Genomic DNA, 19,728 nt, shown 5'->3' with positions numbered 1-19,728 from the left:
AAGGTAATTTCAAGATCATGACCGCTCAGCTACTTTGATTTCTTTTTCTGTTTCTGGAGAAATCCTAAGAATTCTTTTTTTTTTTTAAAGGACTGTCTGAGGTTTACAAACAGTACTTCAGAAGTCATCTTAAATGGCATTTCAGCTTTTTGTTTCAATGTGCCTGTCCTGGAGCACTGGGGTGTCACGTTCGTTCAGGTTCACGTGATCGAAATAATACTGAACGATCAGCTCGCCACTTCATTGGTCACTGGTCATTATCTCCACCAGGAAAGCCTCTTTCTAGAAAACTTCCTGAAGCTGACAAATGAGGGTGGATTTTTGTGCTTTTGGGCACAGGAGCTATAGGAAGGGAGGAAGAGGCAAAAGACAGAGGAAGGGAACAGGAGGAGGTAAGACGTAAGAGATCAGAAGGAACTAGAAGAAAAAGATTTCTTCGTGGATTTCTTCACAGCTGCCTTCAAGGGGGTCAGCTAAGCCAGTGTCTATGATAAATATGCAGCTTACTCAGGAGAAGTTGGCTTCCAACAGCTGAGTAATTCATCTGAAGTTTGTTTTTTTTTTTTTTTTTAAACACGTATTTCACCTGACTCTCTGCTCAGTGACCAGGAGGTGAGTTCGGGGTGTGAGCGCAGGGGTGCACGCGCGATCCCACCGCGGGGCCTCATGAGACCCTCTGCGGCGGTGATGCAAACCTTACCTGAGGCAGAACAGAGAGGAAAGGGACGTAACACAAGTTTGCTGGCCAGCAAATGGGATGGAGAGAGAAGGGAAGATGTCACAGTCGCAACCAACACATACACACACACACACCAGCCTGCAACTCTTCTCCTCATTCTTTCCGGGGCCATTGGTCCGGGAACACTGCGGATAAGTTACCTGAATCTCCTATAATGAAATAAGAGAAGTAAAGAAACAAGAAAGGAAACTTCTCATTATAATGCTTTGGTGTGACCATCCTAGGTTACTTAAATGCATCCTCTGTTCCAAGGTCAAAAAAAGCCAGTTTCTGGCCTCCACGTGACCCCACAGTGTCCTCCACCAAACCCAACCAGACCTCTCTTTGTTCTTTATGGAGGCAGATAACAGAAATATTGCACATGGGCTCATAAGAGGTGACACTGGCTTTGAGATCACCCTCTTTTGACTGATGAAGTAATCGAGGCTCCAGAAGTTAGGTCATGTACCAAGGTCACAGAGTAATTAGCAGCCAAGACAAGTCTTGAACTCTGTTCTTCTATATTGCACACAAGGCCTCTTACAACAGCTCCTATCAAGGTCACTAAAGCCAAAGGCTGAGTTATGTGTCCCCACAGACTCTCATGCCTGTTCCCAAGTGGCAGGGACACTTGGCAGAGCCTGGCTTTGTACTCAAGTGAGGCAGCAATTTTCACCAACCCCGTCTTGCAGTCATGATGCACAGGGCACCGTGCTACTGTCCCTTTCCTATTGGCCTCAGTGGGAAAACCTCATCAGGGCAAAATGCCAGACACCCAGATGAGACCCATGCCCACGAGGACGCGCTCCTTCCTAGCTGCTCGTCAGAAGTCAGGATCACAAACGCAGTGGACTGGTCTCTGCGGAGGACTGCCTGATGACCACTAAAGCCTAAGAAAGTGGTGTCAGCTTCCAACACAGCAGGCCGAGCTTTGGCAAATTCCCAAGTCAGAGTCTTTCCCTACCGAGCACAAAAGCTGCTCAGGGGGTGTCTGGCTCCCATGCCGCCCGGGTGGGTGGGTACAGCCCGAGGGACACTCATGCAGGCCAGCGCCTGGAGAAGGTGGGGGCACAGCTGGGAAGAGGAAAGGCGGCCTTTGCTTCCACACAAGCTGGACAGTCACACGGACAAAACCGAGCTCGCGGACACAGAATGGAGGGGGAGGGGAGCGGATGCCAGGGAGGGGGTGGCCGGGAGGGAGGGCACAGCAAACCAGGTTATCCTTGAGGGGTGGGCGGGATCGTCACAAAGAGTGTGGGAGGCAGAAGCAGTGGCTTGGTTTTGACCCCAGCGTGTTGATGATAATCACTCTTTCCTGATTTGGGAAACAGATCAGGGGATGGATGGGCTCAACCCCCCCACCAACCCACCCGCTTTCACCGTGGTTGGAGGAACAAGCAGGTGCCTCCAGGAAACAGGGAAGCCGTGAGGTCCCTTCTTCACAACAAAGGGGGTCTTCACATAGACCAGAGTGGCAAACATTGATACAAACTATCACCAGATGACTCGGATTTCCTTTGACTTTTCCTAGAGTTTTTGACCTTCTTTTTTGAATGGGCACAGGCTACTTTTATAGTCGGCCTCTGTTTTGTTTTATTTTTAATTCCAAAAAGCAAACAAACCAAAAATAGCCGATGGGTGGTGCTAAGGAGGGGTGAGCTTCTGGGAAGATCCAGGATGATGTTCAGGTTGTGGTTTTTGTCATGAAGACGAAAGGGTTGACTCCGGGGCCCGTGGTCTGTCCACTTGAGCAAGAGCAGGCCAGCTCTCATTCTGTGGGGCTATGGAAAAGTCTTCCTTAGAGGGAATGGTCTCCAGCCGCACAGCGGCTATCATGGGGCCATATTACCATTTCAGGTCACAAAGAGTGAGCCAAGGCAAAGAAAGGTCATGGCCAGGGGTACCTATGGGCATTTTTCTTTCGCCCTCAAGGTGGGGATCCCTGGCCCGATGCTGATACTTACGTGGAGGGAGCAATGCATAGGTGGAAAATGGAAAATCGGCTGGTGGAGGGAAGTTTGATTGAAAAAAGGAAAATGTCCTTCGGCTCGTTAGAGAACAAAAGCTATGGGTTTAATGCAGCACCAAGATGCTTATTTCCCTGAGGAAACAACAATTGCCTTGTCAGCTTACGCTTTTTCTGGAACAGCTGAGTGTTTAGGGTGGAGCCTCAAGCCTGCAGGAAAGGAGCGCATGCAGCAGAAAAATAAATAAAAAAGCCATTCTCTGAAGTCACCAACATTAAATATGTTGCTTGTGTTTATCTGACTTTTTGTGACTCCAAAATTAACCAACGTTCCTGGTGCTCCTAAAAAGCACTGGAAATATGGAACACGGGTTGTTGGGGGTTTTTTCCCCCTACCCCTCTCCTTTGTCCCTCCCTAGGCAGGTGGAGGCTTTCACCAGAAATGCCTGTTGTCAGGCCCGGATGTGAAGGAGTCAATAGAAAAGCCAACTTCAGGTACCGGAAAAATGACCAGGCTGAGTATGAAGAGATCTCTGAAAGCTCCTAAGAGGATTCGAAAGACCGTTTTGTTATGAGAAGCCCCCCTGGGGTAGTGATCTTACTACAGGCCATGGCAGTAGAGACTCAGAAGCTGTTCAGTTAAATCCTACAGTGAGTGTAGTCGTCATCCGTCACCACGTGAAACTGTTGCAATATTACTGACTATATTCCCTGTGACTATGCATTCCTGCAACTTACTTATTTTATAACTGGAAGTTTGTTGAGAATTTCACAATGTATATGTAAGTGTCAAATCACTATGTTGTACACTTGAAACTAATATTGTGTGTTAACTGTAGTTCTATAAACAACACCCTACAACTGACCCACATGAATTCCAGACATTATTAAATTAGACAACTACAGTTTTCAAGAAATATGCCCAGGAGATTATAGCTGTTAGATATGTGGTGTGAAAAGCAGTTTTTACATCAGAAAGCTATTTTTTACACAGGCTTTGCAATGTTTATAGAGCTGAGTCTGAGGTAATGTACTTAGGTCTACAGTCCCCTGAATATTGATTGCAGACTAGGGTTTTGTGGATGTCATGATGCAGAGAACCCTAGTTTCATTTTCTAATTAAAAAATATGGCTGCCCTGGTCCCCACCTCCCCGATTCACAAAGAGCTTGACTACCTCCGTGAGAAATGACTCTCCTGTAGGGCTCGATGACCTTCATGTCGATCCGCTGTTCCTGTTCTCCAATCACCACTGTCCTCCACAACCGGTTGTCCTCTCGTTCTTCTTCCGCTGTATACTCTGGGATAGACTCTGACTCTTGGCCAGAATCTTTGTTAGATGTGGAAACTTCTGGAAGTGAAGCACAGAGGAGGACTGAAGAGTTAAGACGCCACAGCTGAGGGAGTTCAACAAGCTATCTCCTGACAGAGCCACCCTGAGGGCACTTCCGGTTTGGCATAACTCTTACAGAACCGAACACCATCGTGACCATGTAAAGGATGTACGGAGAAGTCTTATTTATTAATGGATTGAACCACCAAGTTTGTGCTAAGGCCAAGTTGAGGGTGGGGATAGGTGCAGGGCTAGAGCTGCCTTGTGTCAGTGGACCAACGGAATATAGGCTGGTACCAATTCATCCTTGACCATACAGGTTGAAGACTAGGGACCTTTCTCATGGGGTAAAAAGCAATTTATCAGGCCCAGATAATTTTATTTTCCTTGGGCCACATATCCTCATATTTGCCAAGTGGTTAGTCTCTTGATGATACCCCACTCTAAGACTATTATAAAGGTATTGAGCCCCTTTCCCTACTGGGAGCAAATTTGGGCAGAAATACAGTGTTCCTTCCAATGGATTTTTCAAAATATGCTGCAGAAAGATTTTACATTAAGCAAGAAACAAACAACTGTAGACCAGAAATGCTCCAAGGCCAAACATTCAGAACACTCCTATTTTGTATTGCACGTGGCAATACAAAAGTCCACCGAACATTCTTTGGAGAAACACCTACTACCCACTCTTGAGCATCCAAAAAAAGAAAAGAAAAAGCAATAACCGTGTTAAGCCTTTTTACAAAAGAATAAGCAGCAATTGTTTTATATTTACTTCAACTACTCCTAGAATTTAACAGTGATTAATTCTTGGTATGTTTAAGTAATTTGAAGGAAAATCTTTCTATTCCACAATAATTCTGTGAGATATTATCATTCTTATTTTTCCATTCATGGGAAAGGGCCTTTGATTTATATTGTACTTTACTTATATTCATTCCATGGCACTTTGATAAGAAGAGGAGTAATACTTCATCAGGTATCTACCATGTGTCAGGCATGGTATATATCCCAGTAGGTATTATAGGTATTATAGTAGACATGCCTATGCAAAAACCGACTTTGAGTTAGTTTGCTCGCACTATACCCTAAATGTGTAACTGCCTCATTCTCTTTATTTTACCATCAGGCTGGGAATTGCTTGGGCCAAGAAAGTGCCAGAACCACTTTTATTACTCACCTCCACCAACCAACTCCATACTTAGCCTGGAAACCTGCTCAGAGCACTCAGTGAAAATTGAGGTGATGGTAAATAAAGGAAAGCTTGGGCAAGTTGCTGAAAATATAGGTAACTGGTAAAAGGACCACAACAAAGCCATTATGTTCTGGAAGACTCCTCAAGACACATTCAAACGTGTCTAATTACCTGTGACTTAGAACAGCAAACTGAAATTCAGTTGGGAAGCAATCCTAGCCTTTCTGCCAACACTAACAGCTACTACCACCTACAGAGGATGCCTCCCTCTGCATTCCCACCAGGGCTCCTCATCTTACTAAGGACAGAAAGCAGCAACTTTTGGCTTCAGACCAACTCTACGTCACTGGTGCAAATCCGTCCATCTGCCCTGGACTCCCAGTCTGGAATCCCTCCTGCTTCTCCCTTCCTCTTGGCTGAGGGCCCCTGGATGCTTATCTTCTCTCCCTTCCCGGGACCCTGTTTTCCATCTGGTCTCTGTGCCCTCAGAACTCGGGGCTGTGATGTGGGCTCGTCTTCAGTGTTCCTGCGCATACATGCTTTCCCTTCCTTACCACACGCCGGCCCCTCTTGATCTCATGTGGGACTTTCCAGCCTGCTCCAGCTTAACACAGGTGATCTGTGGGGGGTGGCCTTATTTTTAAAAAAAAACCTTATATGTTGTATTCTTTTTTTTCTGGTTATGAAAATAAAATGTTACTAAAAGTTCAAACAATGCAGACATTGTCCATCAAAACTGCAAAGATCTCCAGTGCCACTCTCACTCATTACTGTTTGCTGTGTGTTCTTTTTATTGTGTACATGCACACAAGCTCACCCCCACAAAGTATGATTAGTCTATATATTCTGCATGTTTTTTGTTTGTTTTTAAAAAGCTCCAAACCCAGCACAGAACCCAGTGTGGGGTTCGAACTCATGACCCTGAGATCAAGACCTGAGATCAACAGTAGGATGTTCAACCAGCTGAGCCACTCAGATGTCCCTATCTTGTTTTTTATTTTTTATTTTTTATTTTATTTGATAGAGATCACAAGTAGGCAGAGAGGCAGGCGGAGAGAGAGGGGGAAGCAGGCTCTCTGCTGAGCAGAGAGCCCCATGTGGGGCTCGATCCCAGGACCCTGAGATCATGACCTGAGCCAAAGGCAGAGGCTTAACCCACTGAGTCACCCAGGTGCCCCTATCCTGCTTTAAAAAAAAAAAAAAAAAAAAGATTTTATTTATTTATTTGAGAGAGAGCACCAGAGAGCTAGAGAGCTCGAGCATGGGGAGGGGTAGAGGGAGACAGAGAAGCAGGCTCCCTGGAGCCCGACTTGGGGCTTGACCCCAGGACCCTGGGAACATGAACCGACCGAAGGCAGATGCTTAACTGACTGAGCCACGCAGGTGCCCCCTTTTTCTGCATATTTTAGACATAATTCTTCTGCTTTACTCTAAATCACCCCATCCCCATGGCCATCATTTTCTCTTTTAGAAAATGTCAGGACTCATTTAATTTATCCTCAGGGCCTCCAAATTTAACTTTTGGTCTGATGCCCTCTTCATTGAGAAATGCTTGATTTTCTTTGTCTTCTTTCCTTAATAACAAGCTTTTCTCCCTGGTGACTGTTGAAGTCAATTAAGCCCTGGGGAAGAGGCGACTCGAACGTGTTCCTTTGTCTCTCGGGATGATTTAGTACACAAGCTCCCGCAAGTGCTGTGGTGTACCGACCACCACAGTGGGGAATCCATCGTCGGTGTGCAGTATGGGCTCCCTGGCGGTGGGGTCCACTGGAGCCTCCAGCAGGGACCCGTGTCTTGGAAAGGTGACCAGCTCTCCATACTGTGAGTGGACACCGATAATGTAACACTCTTTGCAGACATTGTCTGAACTTGATCTTATTAGAGGAAAGGCTCCTGTATGCAGTGAAGGAGTTCTTAAAGTTGTTTTAGTGACAAAGAGCAGGAAGGCAGTTAATTTGATGGTAAAACCCAGCATTCACCAGTACAAAGAAGAACGTTTCTTGCAGACCACACCCTATGGCCTAAGATTGCTTGTGGGTAAAACAAAATAAGATGATGCTTATTTTAGTTAGGGCTGGTTTATCCATATTTAAAACACAGAATCGATTTTATAAGCAGATTACCTGCTGGCTGTGAGGGCGGTGGAACATGGTAGGTGGGGAAGTTAAATGAAATGACTGCCTGATTGTCTGGGAAAAAATGGTGGAACATCTTTTTCGCCCTGTAAACTGTGTGTTATTAAGGGTTCTAGGAAAGGTAGCTTAGGGGTACCTGGGTGGCTCAGTCAGTAAAGCCTCCAACTCTTGACTTTGGCGGAGGTTATGATCTCGGGGTCATGAGATGGAGCCCTGAGCTGGGCCTGGTGCGGGGCGTGGAGCCTGCTTAAGATTTTCTCTCTCCCCAACTCCCTCTGCTGCCCCCTGCCTCCCACACATGCTCTCACACACGCTCTCTCTCAAATAAGGAAATAAATCTTAAAAAAAAAAAAAAAGGAAAAAAAGAAAAGGTAATTTAAATGAGGTCATTAACCATCACTTAGGAGCCTAGGAAGAAAAAAATATAAAAGCACATGAGTGTTTCTTACAACATCCTTATCAGAAATATTCAGGCTAGAATTCTTTATCATTTTTCCATTTCCCCTATGAAATGCTTTTGCTGAGATCTGAGTTACAGTAAAAAATAACTGAGGTGGGTTTGGAAAACAGAAATAGGTCATCATTTTTCTCACCTTTGGATAATTTTAAGTTTCTAGGATTAGTATTAAATAAAACATTTTTTTAAATAAAAAGGCTCTGATCTCCCTTAATTTGAGACTGACTTCCTAAATCCTTCAGTATCTACATATTTTTGGTATCTTTGGCACTTTAGTACCAGAGGAAGTCAAGTTTTAATTATATTGGTACTTTGATATTTTCCAACTATTTGGACATGACTATTAAAGAAAATTGCCTGGAAGTGGAGACCGATTTAATGTCTTTTGAGAGTGAGATTCAAAATCATTTCATAAGCGAAGCCACACTGTGCGCAAATAATCTGCCAGAAATGCTTGGTCATCAGCTACAGAATGAAACAGGCGAATGGTATGAAAGTTCTTCAAGTGCCTGGTAAAGTAAGAGCCTTGAAGTCACAAAAGTGGCTGGATAAAAGGGCATGCACCGCACTGATGATTAAAATACTTAATATTGGGGCACCTGGATGGCTCAGTGGGTTAAAACCTCTGCCTTCGGCTCAAGTCATGGTCTCGGTGTCCTGGGATCGGGCCCCGCATCGGGCTCTCTGCTCAGTGGGGGAACTTGCTTCCTCCTCTCTCTCTGTGCCTACTAGTGATCTCTCTGTCAAATCAATAAAATATTAAAAAAAATTACTTAATATTTATGAAGCACCTAGTACAAATCCTAGTGCACAGTAGGCACTCTGAAAGGGTTTACTAAAGAAATCACTGAGCAAACATTTTGAAACACTGTGCCTCCCAAACTCCAATGTTGTTTAAAACGTATACACTTGGTTTCAAACGCTCCCAGGAGAAACCTGCAAACATGCAGCTTTCAAGCCCTGATTTCATTCCGTGGGACTAAAATGTACTCACTTCTGTTCTAGAGTCTGTCATCTCTCGCTGCCTATTTATAAAATAAAGCTACTCAGAGGCCCTCTGTGTTTTCCATGCTTAATGTTTCTGTTGGTTTAAAACAGCGTCTGAGGATACGTCTTACATGTGAAGATCAAGGTGGGCTTTACCATGTCACTTCCGTTAAAATTCTATCCTTTGAATTTAAGACTTAAATGGAGGGTTGTGGTTGTGAAACTGGTTCTTTCGACAAAACTCTGTCGACGAAATAAAAGGAACTCTGTCAGCCAGTGGCAGCTTTAATTACCGGTCCCTTCAGCCACTGCCACTTTGCTTGGCAGTTTTGCTATTTATAAACATAAAAGGTTCAGATGTGGTGTGCCACGGTTCTCTCTAGGGCAAAAGGGAAGTGCAGGGGGTGGGGGGAGGGGCCAGCTCAACCCACAGCTGTCTTCTGGTGCATGGGAGGCAAGGCTGGACTCTTTCTTGCGGGAAGGTACTAGCAGCTCAAGGGCTGGGGCAGCTGGGGGCCGCCGGTGTGGATGGAGTAGCTGGGGAAGAGTCTGGGCATGGGAAGAAAGAAAACAAACTCAAGACCTTTCACCTTCTCTTTGTGGGCTTCGGCTTACAGGGTCAAATACCCGGATGACTGCAGAAATTCGAGAACACAGCCTCCGCGCAATATCAAATCTCTCCTTAAACAGAAGAAACTGTCGCACAGGTAGCTCAGCCATTTCCAGTTCTTTTGACTTGAGGAAATTAAGGCTTGTCCCCTGTAAAGGCAGGGTCTGAATCCGTGCTGGTCATGGTGGTGGTCCCAGGGGCTCAATGATCATTGGTTGAATTAATGAGCGAATCTGATGAATTTCCTAATTATGTTCTCCCAGGAACGACACTCTGTGCTAGGGCATCATTTCATTGTGGCATTTGTGTTTTGACCGTAATGATTTTCCTAACATATAAAAAGCAAGGGCTGTGTCCAGGATACTCTGGCTTTGAAATTAAAATATTACAAAGTCAGAGATACCACCCTGCAAAACAGAAACCATGGAATGCCATTTTATAAAGCAAATACTCTGTATTTGGATATAATTTCTTAACTCATGGTACGGAGCAAGAGAAAGAACAAAAATGAGGCTGGTATTTCTGTCAGGAATGTCAGTGTTTGACCCAGCAACGCTTAATTTTCTTCCTTTTTGTTCTTCACTCCCAGGCCATCCCACATTCCTTCCTATTTTGCTGGAGATAGAGCAACGAGCATAATAAAGGCCCTGCGCTCACAACGCAGATGTTCTAGTGGGAAGGAAAAGATAATGAACATAAACCAAATACTTAAATGATAGGATTTCCATTACTGACACATGGAAAATAAAATAAGTGGACGTATTATAGTGACTGAGGTAGAAAGCGACCAGGTTGGGAGGTGAGGCACTCTTTTGGTGACGGAGGTCAAGGAAGGCCTTGAGAGGGTGACGTCTGATTAAGAGCTGAACAAAGAGAAGGAGCCAGCCATGAATGACCTTCAAGGAGGAACATTCCAGACAGGGGGAGCTTGTATAGAGAAATATTAGCTCTAATTTCTCTGCTCCAGATTTTATCTTCCAGATTCAGTTCTCTTTCTCTGCAAACCCATTCCCAATTTTCTTACAAATACAGCATGGAATAGTTTTCCCACAGCCCCCGGGCCTAGCACAAGGCTTGCCAAGAATAAGCATTTAACAGAAGATCAGAGGCTATGTGGCTCTGTGAACCACACCTGTTCTGTTATACTCCATACGGCCTAACACAGCCACCTATGACCTGAGATACAAACAAAAGCTTCCAGAAATCACAGGAAGGAGCCACCAGCAACAAAATGGGAGGTTTGTTCCCAGGGCCCCTTAGATAATCTTTCACTTTTCACATAACTTTGGCCTTGACCACTGGGCCACTTACCATGCCCCGTGTACTCAAAAGAATCTGCTTCGTCAGGGGTATCGAGTTCATCCACGTTGATATCGATTTCATCTGGACTGTCCAGGTTATCATCAGAGAGAATAGAGCCTTCACTTTGATCCAGAGAAAGATTGATATTTGGAGCTGTGAGTTTGATTCTCCGAGGATGAGCGTCGTTAAGATCCAGAGAATTAGGAGGTTCTAAAGAAGAAAAAAAATAGGAACATCAAGTACTAGACCACATACGCGGCTGCCAACAGTGGGTGTGAGAGCCCCAGTGAAAAACATTTTTAAGGTCCTACAGCAAAGGCACACCTGCTAAAAACGTGACATGGAATTTGGACCCCTTGTTGACCAGCAGGCCTCAGGACTGGCTCATCACAACCACACCAGCCCTGGCCACATAGAAATAAAAAGTGGGAGCCGTTGCTAAAGGAGCAGAAAACCAGTTTTCAGACCTGCCCTGTTCAGTTTTGAGAACTTGACACTGATCGAACAATGGATTGAGTTTTTATGATGCGTAAGAAAAACAGCTAAGCATACACGGTTCTTGTAGACTTCACTCCTATGGAATGTAGGATAAGAAACTGATCTATTATGCTCATGGGCACTCTCAAAATACTTCTCTGTAATTCCTAACAACTCTGTGTATGATCTGTAGTGAACTTTCTTTGACTGGCATTCTATCGTTGTTTTTTTTTTTTTTTCTTTTTAAATAAAACTGAAGTATCTTCCCAAATTACATTATTTGCTCAAGAAGTCACTACCTTTTAGGCTAATATTTCTTGACATTGGTTCCTGTATCATAAGTGACAGTCTTCATATGGTAAGGCTCACGGAAGTGGCTCCCACCCCCTCAGTACAATATGCATCCTCCCCCTACTGTGACTTTCACTTAATGGAAGTAGAGCTGGAGAAGTCATTTTAAACCAAATCAACCCCAAATCAACAATGGTAGAAATTTAGTCTAAAAATAGAAATTTTAGGATTCACTACCACAAAATTTCTGAAAGGCCATCTGGTATACCCCTCAGTTCTGGAACTGTATTTCTAGTCTCGTCCTGAGGAAAGTGATTCTGTTTCTTTGTCAATAAAATTTTTTTTCTGCATAGAACATCACCCAAACTGTGTTCCATGTAATGCTTTTATGTATTCTACTTTAAAAAGTTTCTATTGACCAGTAAGTTTGAAAAACATTGGGTTTCTAAATGATAGGAATTCTCAGAGCAGTGCTGTCCAGAAGTTTTTTGTGATGACAGAACTGTTCTATATGCTTTTGAGCCCTTGAAAGGAAGCTCGTGCAACTGAAAAACTGAACTTTAAAAGTTTATTTTAAATTTCAATTAAATAGCCACATGTAGTGAACCACTACCATACAGGATAATTGTAGCCTTCATACCTGTATCATTCACAAGTGCATTATGAAACTTGAAGAGGAGTGCGGATATAAAGTGGCTACAGGCTTATTTAACCAGAGAACATTTAAAAATAATTAGGTCACATGACTGATATCTTGAAAAATGCACTTTAAAATACTTGGACCGAAAAATAAATAAATGATTGACTCGCTTTTTCCTCCTCCATTCTAGGCTTGGCTGATAGCATCAGGGTTCAGGGTCTTGGCATGATCCTGAAGCTGGTATAGTGCTCAGGAGAGACGTTAGTACTAAGGGAGGGTAAGGTGAAACTGGAAATTTAAAATTCTTCTTATATGTGCCTTGAGCTGGAAACCCGTGGCAGGTAGGGTTTTTGTTTGTTTCTTTGAATAATCAGGATACCGAGCCTTCTTGACATCACGTTTTTCATTTTACACATTCTCACACTGAAGTATAAGTGCCCCCAAGAGGGCACTTCGGTGTTAGTTAGAATGTGGTATCCTGATAGAGGATAGCCACTTATCATACACTGGTTGTTACAGCCGTGGCCCAGGAGGTCAAAGGCAGCCCACACTAGCGAGCATCAGTGTTTGAATCAACTCAGAGATTAACCAAATCCAGCCCAACACCCTCCTCACACATATTTTTTTTTTCTTCACTTTTATCACTGACATCACAAGTCAGATGCATAGGAAATGGTTTTCTCACTGAATAATGACAAGGCCTGGATATAGACAAGTGCTGAAGGAAATGAACAAATGTTCCTCTCACCAGGCCTCATGTCTGTAGCACTGGGGCTCGGCATTCCCTCCTCAAAGGGGATGTCCATGCCTACATCCTCTGTGGGCAGTCTGAAAAACAAAAACAAAAAGCAAAGCAGAGTGTGTAAAAATTCGTGTGGGATTGAATTTTCTCTGAAAAGGCAAATCAGAGTTTCCAGGATAACCTTTCAATTTGCTTGAAATAAACCCAAGTATGTGTACTGAAGCCGGCATAAGTGGCCCCGTTTAGAATAAAGACTTTTCTGCAGTTATTGTGAAGAAGAACCATTGGGTACCTGTATACACAGCAAGCCATTTCTCCTACTAACTCACACAAGTAAGCACACACCAAGGGAAGAATCAGAAATAGGAAAAGCAATTAACAAATAAAATATACTTACGGTGGGCATCGAATAATACTTTTTCAACAAAAGAGGCAACACATGTGCTTTGGAGTAAAGACAGAGCTGACTTCGTATATAACTCTTCCTCTGTGTCAGTTTGACCACATTAAATTGTTGTCAGCAGAGGAAAGCAGACTCTGCTGGTCTCTCTTTATCAGTAAAACAGAGATACACCATCTACCACATTGAGTTGCTGAAAAATTAAGCAATAAATGTAAAGTGCCCAACATTCATAATAAGGCACCAACTGATGTTATCTCCTATCCTTTTAGAATATTTAGAGGCTTGGTGTGAATTATATGTCAGTGAAGACAGTTCTGGTCATGAGATACCATCTCTTCTTTCTAAACAGTATTGAGCCCAGGACTGGTAAGCCTAGTGGAGGGGAACAAGAAAATATTGGAGAAAATTGTGACAAACGTATCTGTTCTCATGGGAAGCTGACCACTGATCACGGTGAATGCCCCTGGATCTGTTTTTACCTCCTGTTCCTTGGTCAGTACATCCCCATTTATCATGAGAACCGATTTTTCTTCTTGATGTCCTCCACGTAACTTCACTCCTCTAGGGTGAGTCCTTGTGATGTAGGCACTAATCTAAATTTAAGCATGATAAACCTTTGCGTTAGTGTTCTAGATTTAATCTTTTCCTCCTTATTGTCGACACTTTCCTCCACTTGAATGTGGGTCTACCAAATCTGGAATTTGCTTATCTGGATAATCAATCTCCAGGCTCCGAGTCGAAGCCCTTGTTTGTGTCAGCAAAGCACGATGATGAAAAAAAAATTCTTGGTCTCTAGTGAGACGTAATGCTTCATTTATTTGACAAATAGGCAGTGAATACCTACTCTGTGCTGATCATATAGAGGAACAAAACAGATGAGCCTCTTTATTGTGGAGGTGGGACAAGGAGGTTCAACTAGTGACTATCACCCATTGCTCAGTGCTGCTCCCTGAGAGTGAATGGCCGCATGGTTACTCATCAAGCCCAAAGAGTCCTTCAAAAACACAACCTCAGGAAGTATCTTTCATCATACACTTGCTGGGGCTTCTGTCCTGTGTGTTCTCTAAAATGAATCCTGCACCCCTGGAGAAGGACAGCGGGCAAGAGGTTGGTGTGTAAATCAAAGACAAAACCGTATGCGCAGGAACAAGATTGGCGGTGTCCAACAGACACCATCCTGGGTGGCAGCAAACCAAATTATCTAGCAATAGAGGTGTGGTGGTGAACAAAGAGAAGACCTGGGCTAGGCCCAGGTTTGAAAGGCCTGGGACCCAGAGGGATGGTTTTCCAAGATGCTGCGGTTTTTCAGATTTTCTTGCAATGATTCCTTGTCATGTGACATAAACGGTGTCTGTTCTCCTTGACATACAGCCTTCAGTACCTATAAAGTAGCAGACTTGAGGGGCGCCTGGGGTTAAAGCCTCTACCTTCAGCTCAGGTCATGATCCCAGGGTCCTGGGATCGAGCCCCGCATCGGTCTCTCTGCTCAGCAGGGAGCCTGCTTCCCTTCTTCTCTCTCTGCCTGCCTCTCTGCCTACCTGTGATCTCTATCTGTCAAATAAATAAATAAAATCCTTTAAAAAAAAAAAAAAAGGTAGCAGACTTGATTTAAGAGCAGCTGGGACCCAGTCTTAGTTCTATCACTCACCGCATGTCACATGACAAGTTATCTAATCTTCCTGTGCCTCAGTTTCCATACCAATAAAAGAGGGAGAATGTGTGATGCCTAAAAATAACACTAAAAGGAAACAAAGTTATCCATTATTATTGTAGTTCTTTTTGCCATCTAGTCTAACTGCCTGCTGTGTCAGCCTTGAAGCTTCATGAGGACAGGAACCATGTCTGTCTCGACTGTTATGTCTCCAGCACCTGGCAGAGGTCAATATCCAATTGATATGTGTTGAGTTGAATTACCGAGCTTGAAATTACCTAAATGTCCATGGACATTATTTCCTCTAGTCTTCAGAGTCAACCTTAAAAAACAAAAAGCCATCTTAGCTGTACCTACTTCATTGAACACATAAGGGTGCTAGCCTTAGCTCAAAAATAAATATGAGAGCTTTAAAATAAACGGCTAGCATCAGTCTCAAATTTGTGTAGGTTTTCTGTGCGACAAGAAGGATGGACATAGAGGGTATTATGCTAAGTGAAATCAGCCAGTGAGAGACAAATACCGTATGATTTCACTTGCACGCGGAATCTTAAAAACAAACAAAAGAAAGAAAGAAACAAACAAACAAAACAGAAACAGACCTATAAATACAGAGAACAAAGTGGTGGTTGCCAGAGGGGAGAGAGTCAGGGGAGGGGCAATATAGGTAAAGGGGAGTGGGAGACGGAGCCTTCCAGCTATGGAAAGAAAAGTCATGGGGATGAACGGCCCAGCATAGGGAATAAGGTGGCATTGTAACAGCACTGCATGGGGACAGATGGCCCCAACACTTGTGGTGAACATGGCATAACACAGAATCACTATGTTGTACACTTGAACCCAATGTTGTGTGTCAACTATACTTCAATTAAAAAAAAATTGTAGGTTTTGTTACTCTTCATAAGTTATGGGCAACATCATGAAATAATTGAATGAATCCTAGCTATGAGGATATAGTTGTAGGTTATAATTCTATGTTAATACTAACAAACCGATTAGCCCTGAGAAACTTATCCAACCCCCTTTGTGATTTTAAATGGAGACAATAAATATCTAATATCACAGTGACTGTGGAGAATAAATATAATACACTTGAGTACTCCATAAATTACAAAGCATTGACTAAGTTTAAGGTAATACATTCCCTCATTTTAGACATCGTTGTCAGGATTAGGGATTTAACTGAAGGATGTGTCAGGGTTGGACAAAACATTAACGAAGATAGCTACAAGTTGGGTATTAGCCTAGGTAAGAGAAAATTTCAGTATGGCATAAATCTCCATAGAGCCTGTAAGTGCCCTTGAACTCACTGACGTTAGTGAATAGAGCCTTTTTCTCTCACCACCTTTTTTGCAACACAGAGCTGAGACCCTATTAAGAAGGTGCTGGAAAGCCACTGTTGGCATGCATGGGGGAAGGGAAGCTGAAGGTTGTGGTCAGGGGCAAGCAGAGAAGAGGGACTCCCACAAACCGTGGGTATCACAGCAGGCCATAGGGGCATTTTAGGAAACCCACAGGGACAGAGAAGGAAAGCTGGACCAAAATAGCCTGAAGGCAAACCTGGAAGAAACGCAATGTTCATTGTAAATACTTCTTCAACCACATTCATGCCTTGGGTCCGTAAATATTTATAGAAATGACATGGCCAAGCAGAGTTGTTGGCAACTGAGCAAAATGGAGTTTTAGGATCAATAATGTAAGCCTCTCGGGATCTATTAGGTAACAAGTCAGTCCAGAGTGAAGATAAATATTTTACCTTATCCATCCATAGCCACTATTTAATTTGGGGTTTTCTGTATACAGAACGGAGCTACCAAAGAGGCTGAGGGAATTGTAAAACACAAATCCGACTCTTCTGGGGCTGACCTCCCAAAAAGATGCTCAGCTCCATGTCTCCATCTAGAGGATGGATTCGGAACTGTTTATTTGCAGAATGGTTTTATAATCCTTCCTGCTCTTGACCAAATATTTCTAGCTCTTGGCCTTCTGGGTACAGGGTAGAATTGTACATTCCTGTCCTCCTTGGAAATCAGGGTGGTCGGGTGATTTGCTTTGACAGATGAAGCGAGAGTGGAAGTGGCAGGTGTGGTGTGGCAGGTGTAGGGTGGAAGAATTAGGCCTGAGCAGGAGTGTGGGTGCCGTGGGCTGCTCCCCGTCTAGATGGCTGAGTTGGCGCTCTGTCAGGCCGCAGCCAAGTGGCTATGAGAAGCAGAGGGCCCTACTTGAAGCTCATTGAATATGTAAGAAGAGAAGAATTTTTATCGTGGTTTGCCCCTAAAATGTTGAGTCTGTCACCATATCCTAATCCCGCCCATTCTGACCAGCACAGCTGGCCTCTATTACTGGTTTTGAAGGGATTATCTGACTCATACTCTGCCCTAATTTGGGAAACCCATTTCCTCTATTGTCAACCTAGGCTCATGCTGATGGTACCTATCTCGTCTGGGTTACTAAAGCACGAAAGAACATTTTGAAAAACGAGAACAAAAGCTCGGAAAGACATCAAATGCTTTCAAGTGCTTTATAAGCTTGAGTATTTATATATCATCTTTATGGTTTTTCCATCTAGAACCTTCAATTCACTTAATGTTTTTCTTTAAATTGACTTATTTAGTTAAGTAAATTTATTGAGAAAGGAACATTTGCGTGACTTGTATATATAGAAACTTAAAATCACTCACCTAGAATAGTTACATAAATTAAATATAATGACAATAAAACAATGTTATTAAATTCAAGGAAGGGCTGAGTTTCTGGGCTCTGACTCTGAGACGTTCTCTCTTTGCTGAAATAAATAAATAAATAAGCAAAAATAAAATAAAATAATCAGAAAGTGTCTGGCAAAGTCTAATGCCATGCATCATTACAAATACAAAAAAATGCTATATAAGCCCAAAAAGTAATTAAGATATTTCCAAGCTTGAAAGAAATGAAACGAAATCCCCAGGTGCAAGAAACAGTGTTACTCCAGAAATCTGGTGAAAAAGTAGCTCACAGAATTTTAGATTGGACACAGTTTGAGAACTCCCCAGAAGAAGTGACCTCCAGGTACTGGAAGAAAGACCTAGACCAGAACTTCTAAATAAGGCACTTATTTTAAGGAACTTAAAGAACTTTAAGGAACTTAAAGGACTTAAAAGAACTTAAGGGAACTTAAAGAACTTAAAGGGACTAAAGAACTGCCCCCTTAATGAAAAGGGGATGAGAAGAAACTCTGGTCTCTGGCCTTGGAAAGCAAGTCTGCCTGGAATCTTGGGCAGACTATGAAGAGGAACCTATGAGGAGAATTAGAGACATTACTTGTATGCCAAGCCTGTTTCAACTGATATCACCTGAATGATATAGGGAACCCAAGTCAAGAGATTCAAATTAAAATTCATCTAGAACCACTGAAGGCCTAAAGCTCTAGGGTTCCAGAAGAATCAAATGTGAAGTCTGTTGGTAGTGTTACTTTTACAATCTGGGATTCCCTGGAGATTCACTTAGGAGAAAGAAAAAAATCCTCAGAAAGATGAGCTCACACCAAAAAACCAAAACAAAAAATAACAACAACAACAAAAACACACACACACCAAAAATCCAAACCATAAATTACACTAGGGAAAAAAAGCACCATGAGGGATTGCCATCAGATTCAGCAGACAGAAGAATTAGCAATACAAGTACCCCCCTCCCAGAAAAGGAACAGTATGAAAGAGATTCTAATGACTCAAGAATAACTTTAAAACCTTTGCTGTGAAAGCACTGAGATCTGGGGCTGTCTGTCATAGCGGGTAATGTCACTTACCCAGAGCAGCCATGTTGCTTTTAAAAGGAACATCTAACAATAATGTATAAGTGCTGGCAATAAAGTGACATAAAAAAAAGTCAGAAAAATACAAACCGCAGGAAGCCAAGGATCACAATATTAAAATCAAAAGAGATAGATTTTTAGGCAGAAAAGCATTCTTAAACCTGAAGAAAGTTATTATTTTGTGATATAACGAATTACTCTTCAGGGGCGCCTGGGTGGCTCAGTCGTTAAGCATCTGCCTTTGGCTCCGGTCATGATCCAGGGTCCTGGGATGGAGCCCTGCATCAGGCTCCCTGCTCAGCAGGAAGCCTGCTTCTCTCTCTTCCACTTCCCCTGCTTGTGTTCCTCCTTTCCCTGTGTCTCTCTCTGTCAAATAAATAAATCTTTAAACAAAACAAAACAAAAACAAAAACCAAAAACCCCAAATAACTCTTCAGAAGATGTAATCATCTGGAGCCTACATGCTTTCAACAACATAGTCCCAAAATAAAATAAAAGTTGAATATAAATTACAAGGAAAAATTGATTTCATGAGGGAAAATCTATATATACTTCTCAAGAATTTATAAATCAATCTGAAAAGATGCATAAAGATATACATCTGAACAATGTAATAGGATAGCTTGATCTAATGGACTTCACTCAATAAAAATACACCATATTTTTCAAACTTATAGAAACTGACTATAAAGAATGTCTCATAAAACATCGGAAGTCAGTATCACACGTACCATAATCTCTGCCCTCAGGCACATACATCTAGAAACCAATCATGAAAAGATGATTTGGAAACTGAGAAACACATTTGTAAGCAGGTGACCACAAAGCTCTATGAATTGAAATTTGTGAAGGCAGCTAAAGAAAATCCTAGAGGAAAATAAACAGCTTTGAATTCAGATCTTAGAAAATAAAGTGGACTGAATTAGCTGAGTTCAACTCAACCCAAGGAAGCTGGAAAAATAACCATGCTCTTATGGGATTCTGTGCTGTTTGTATTAAATCTGTGTACCACCTCTCATGATCATGAAC

General features: G+C 42.8%; 1 protein-coding gene across 3 annotated transcripts in view; it reads right to left on the bottom strand.

Moving 5' to 3' along the window:
• PRUNE2 (prune homolog 2 with BCH domain) overlaps window positions 1–19,728 on the bottom strand; it is an 80,675-nt gene that overhangs the window by 25,026 nt on the left and 35,921 nt on the right. For all 3 annotated transcript variants that reach the window (XM_059411824.1, XM_059411823.1, XM_059411822.1), the window contains 3 exons: window positions 12,859–12,938; window positions 10,712–10,912; window positions 3,861–4,034 (listed from right to left, as the gene is read on the bottom strand). In XM_059411824.1, coding sequence (XP_059267807.1) covers window positions 3,861–4,034; window positions 10,712–10,912; window positions 12,859–12,938 — 455 coding nt within the window. The remainder of the gene's footprint in view (window positions 1–3,860; window positions 4,035–10,711; window positions 10,913–12,858; window positions 12,939–19,728) is intronic.

Source organism: Mustela nigripes, chromosome 9 (assembly GCF_022355385.1).
Source record: "Mustela nigripes isolate SB6536 chromosome 9, MUSNIG.SB6536, whole genome shotgun sequence".
NCBI lineage: Eukaryota > Metazoa > Chordata > Mammalia > Carnivora > Mustelidae > Mustela > Mustela nigripes.
This window is presented reverse-complemented; position numbering and strand designations above follow the sequence as displayed.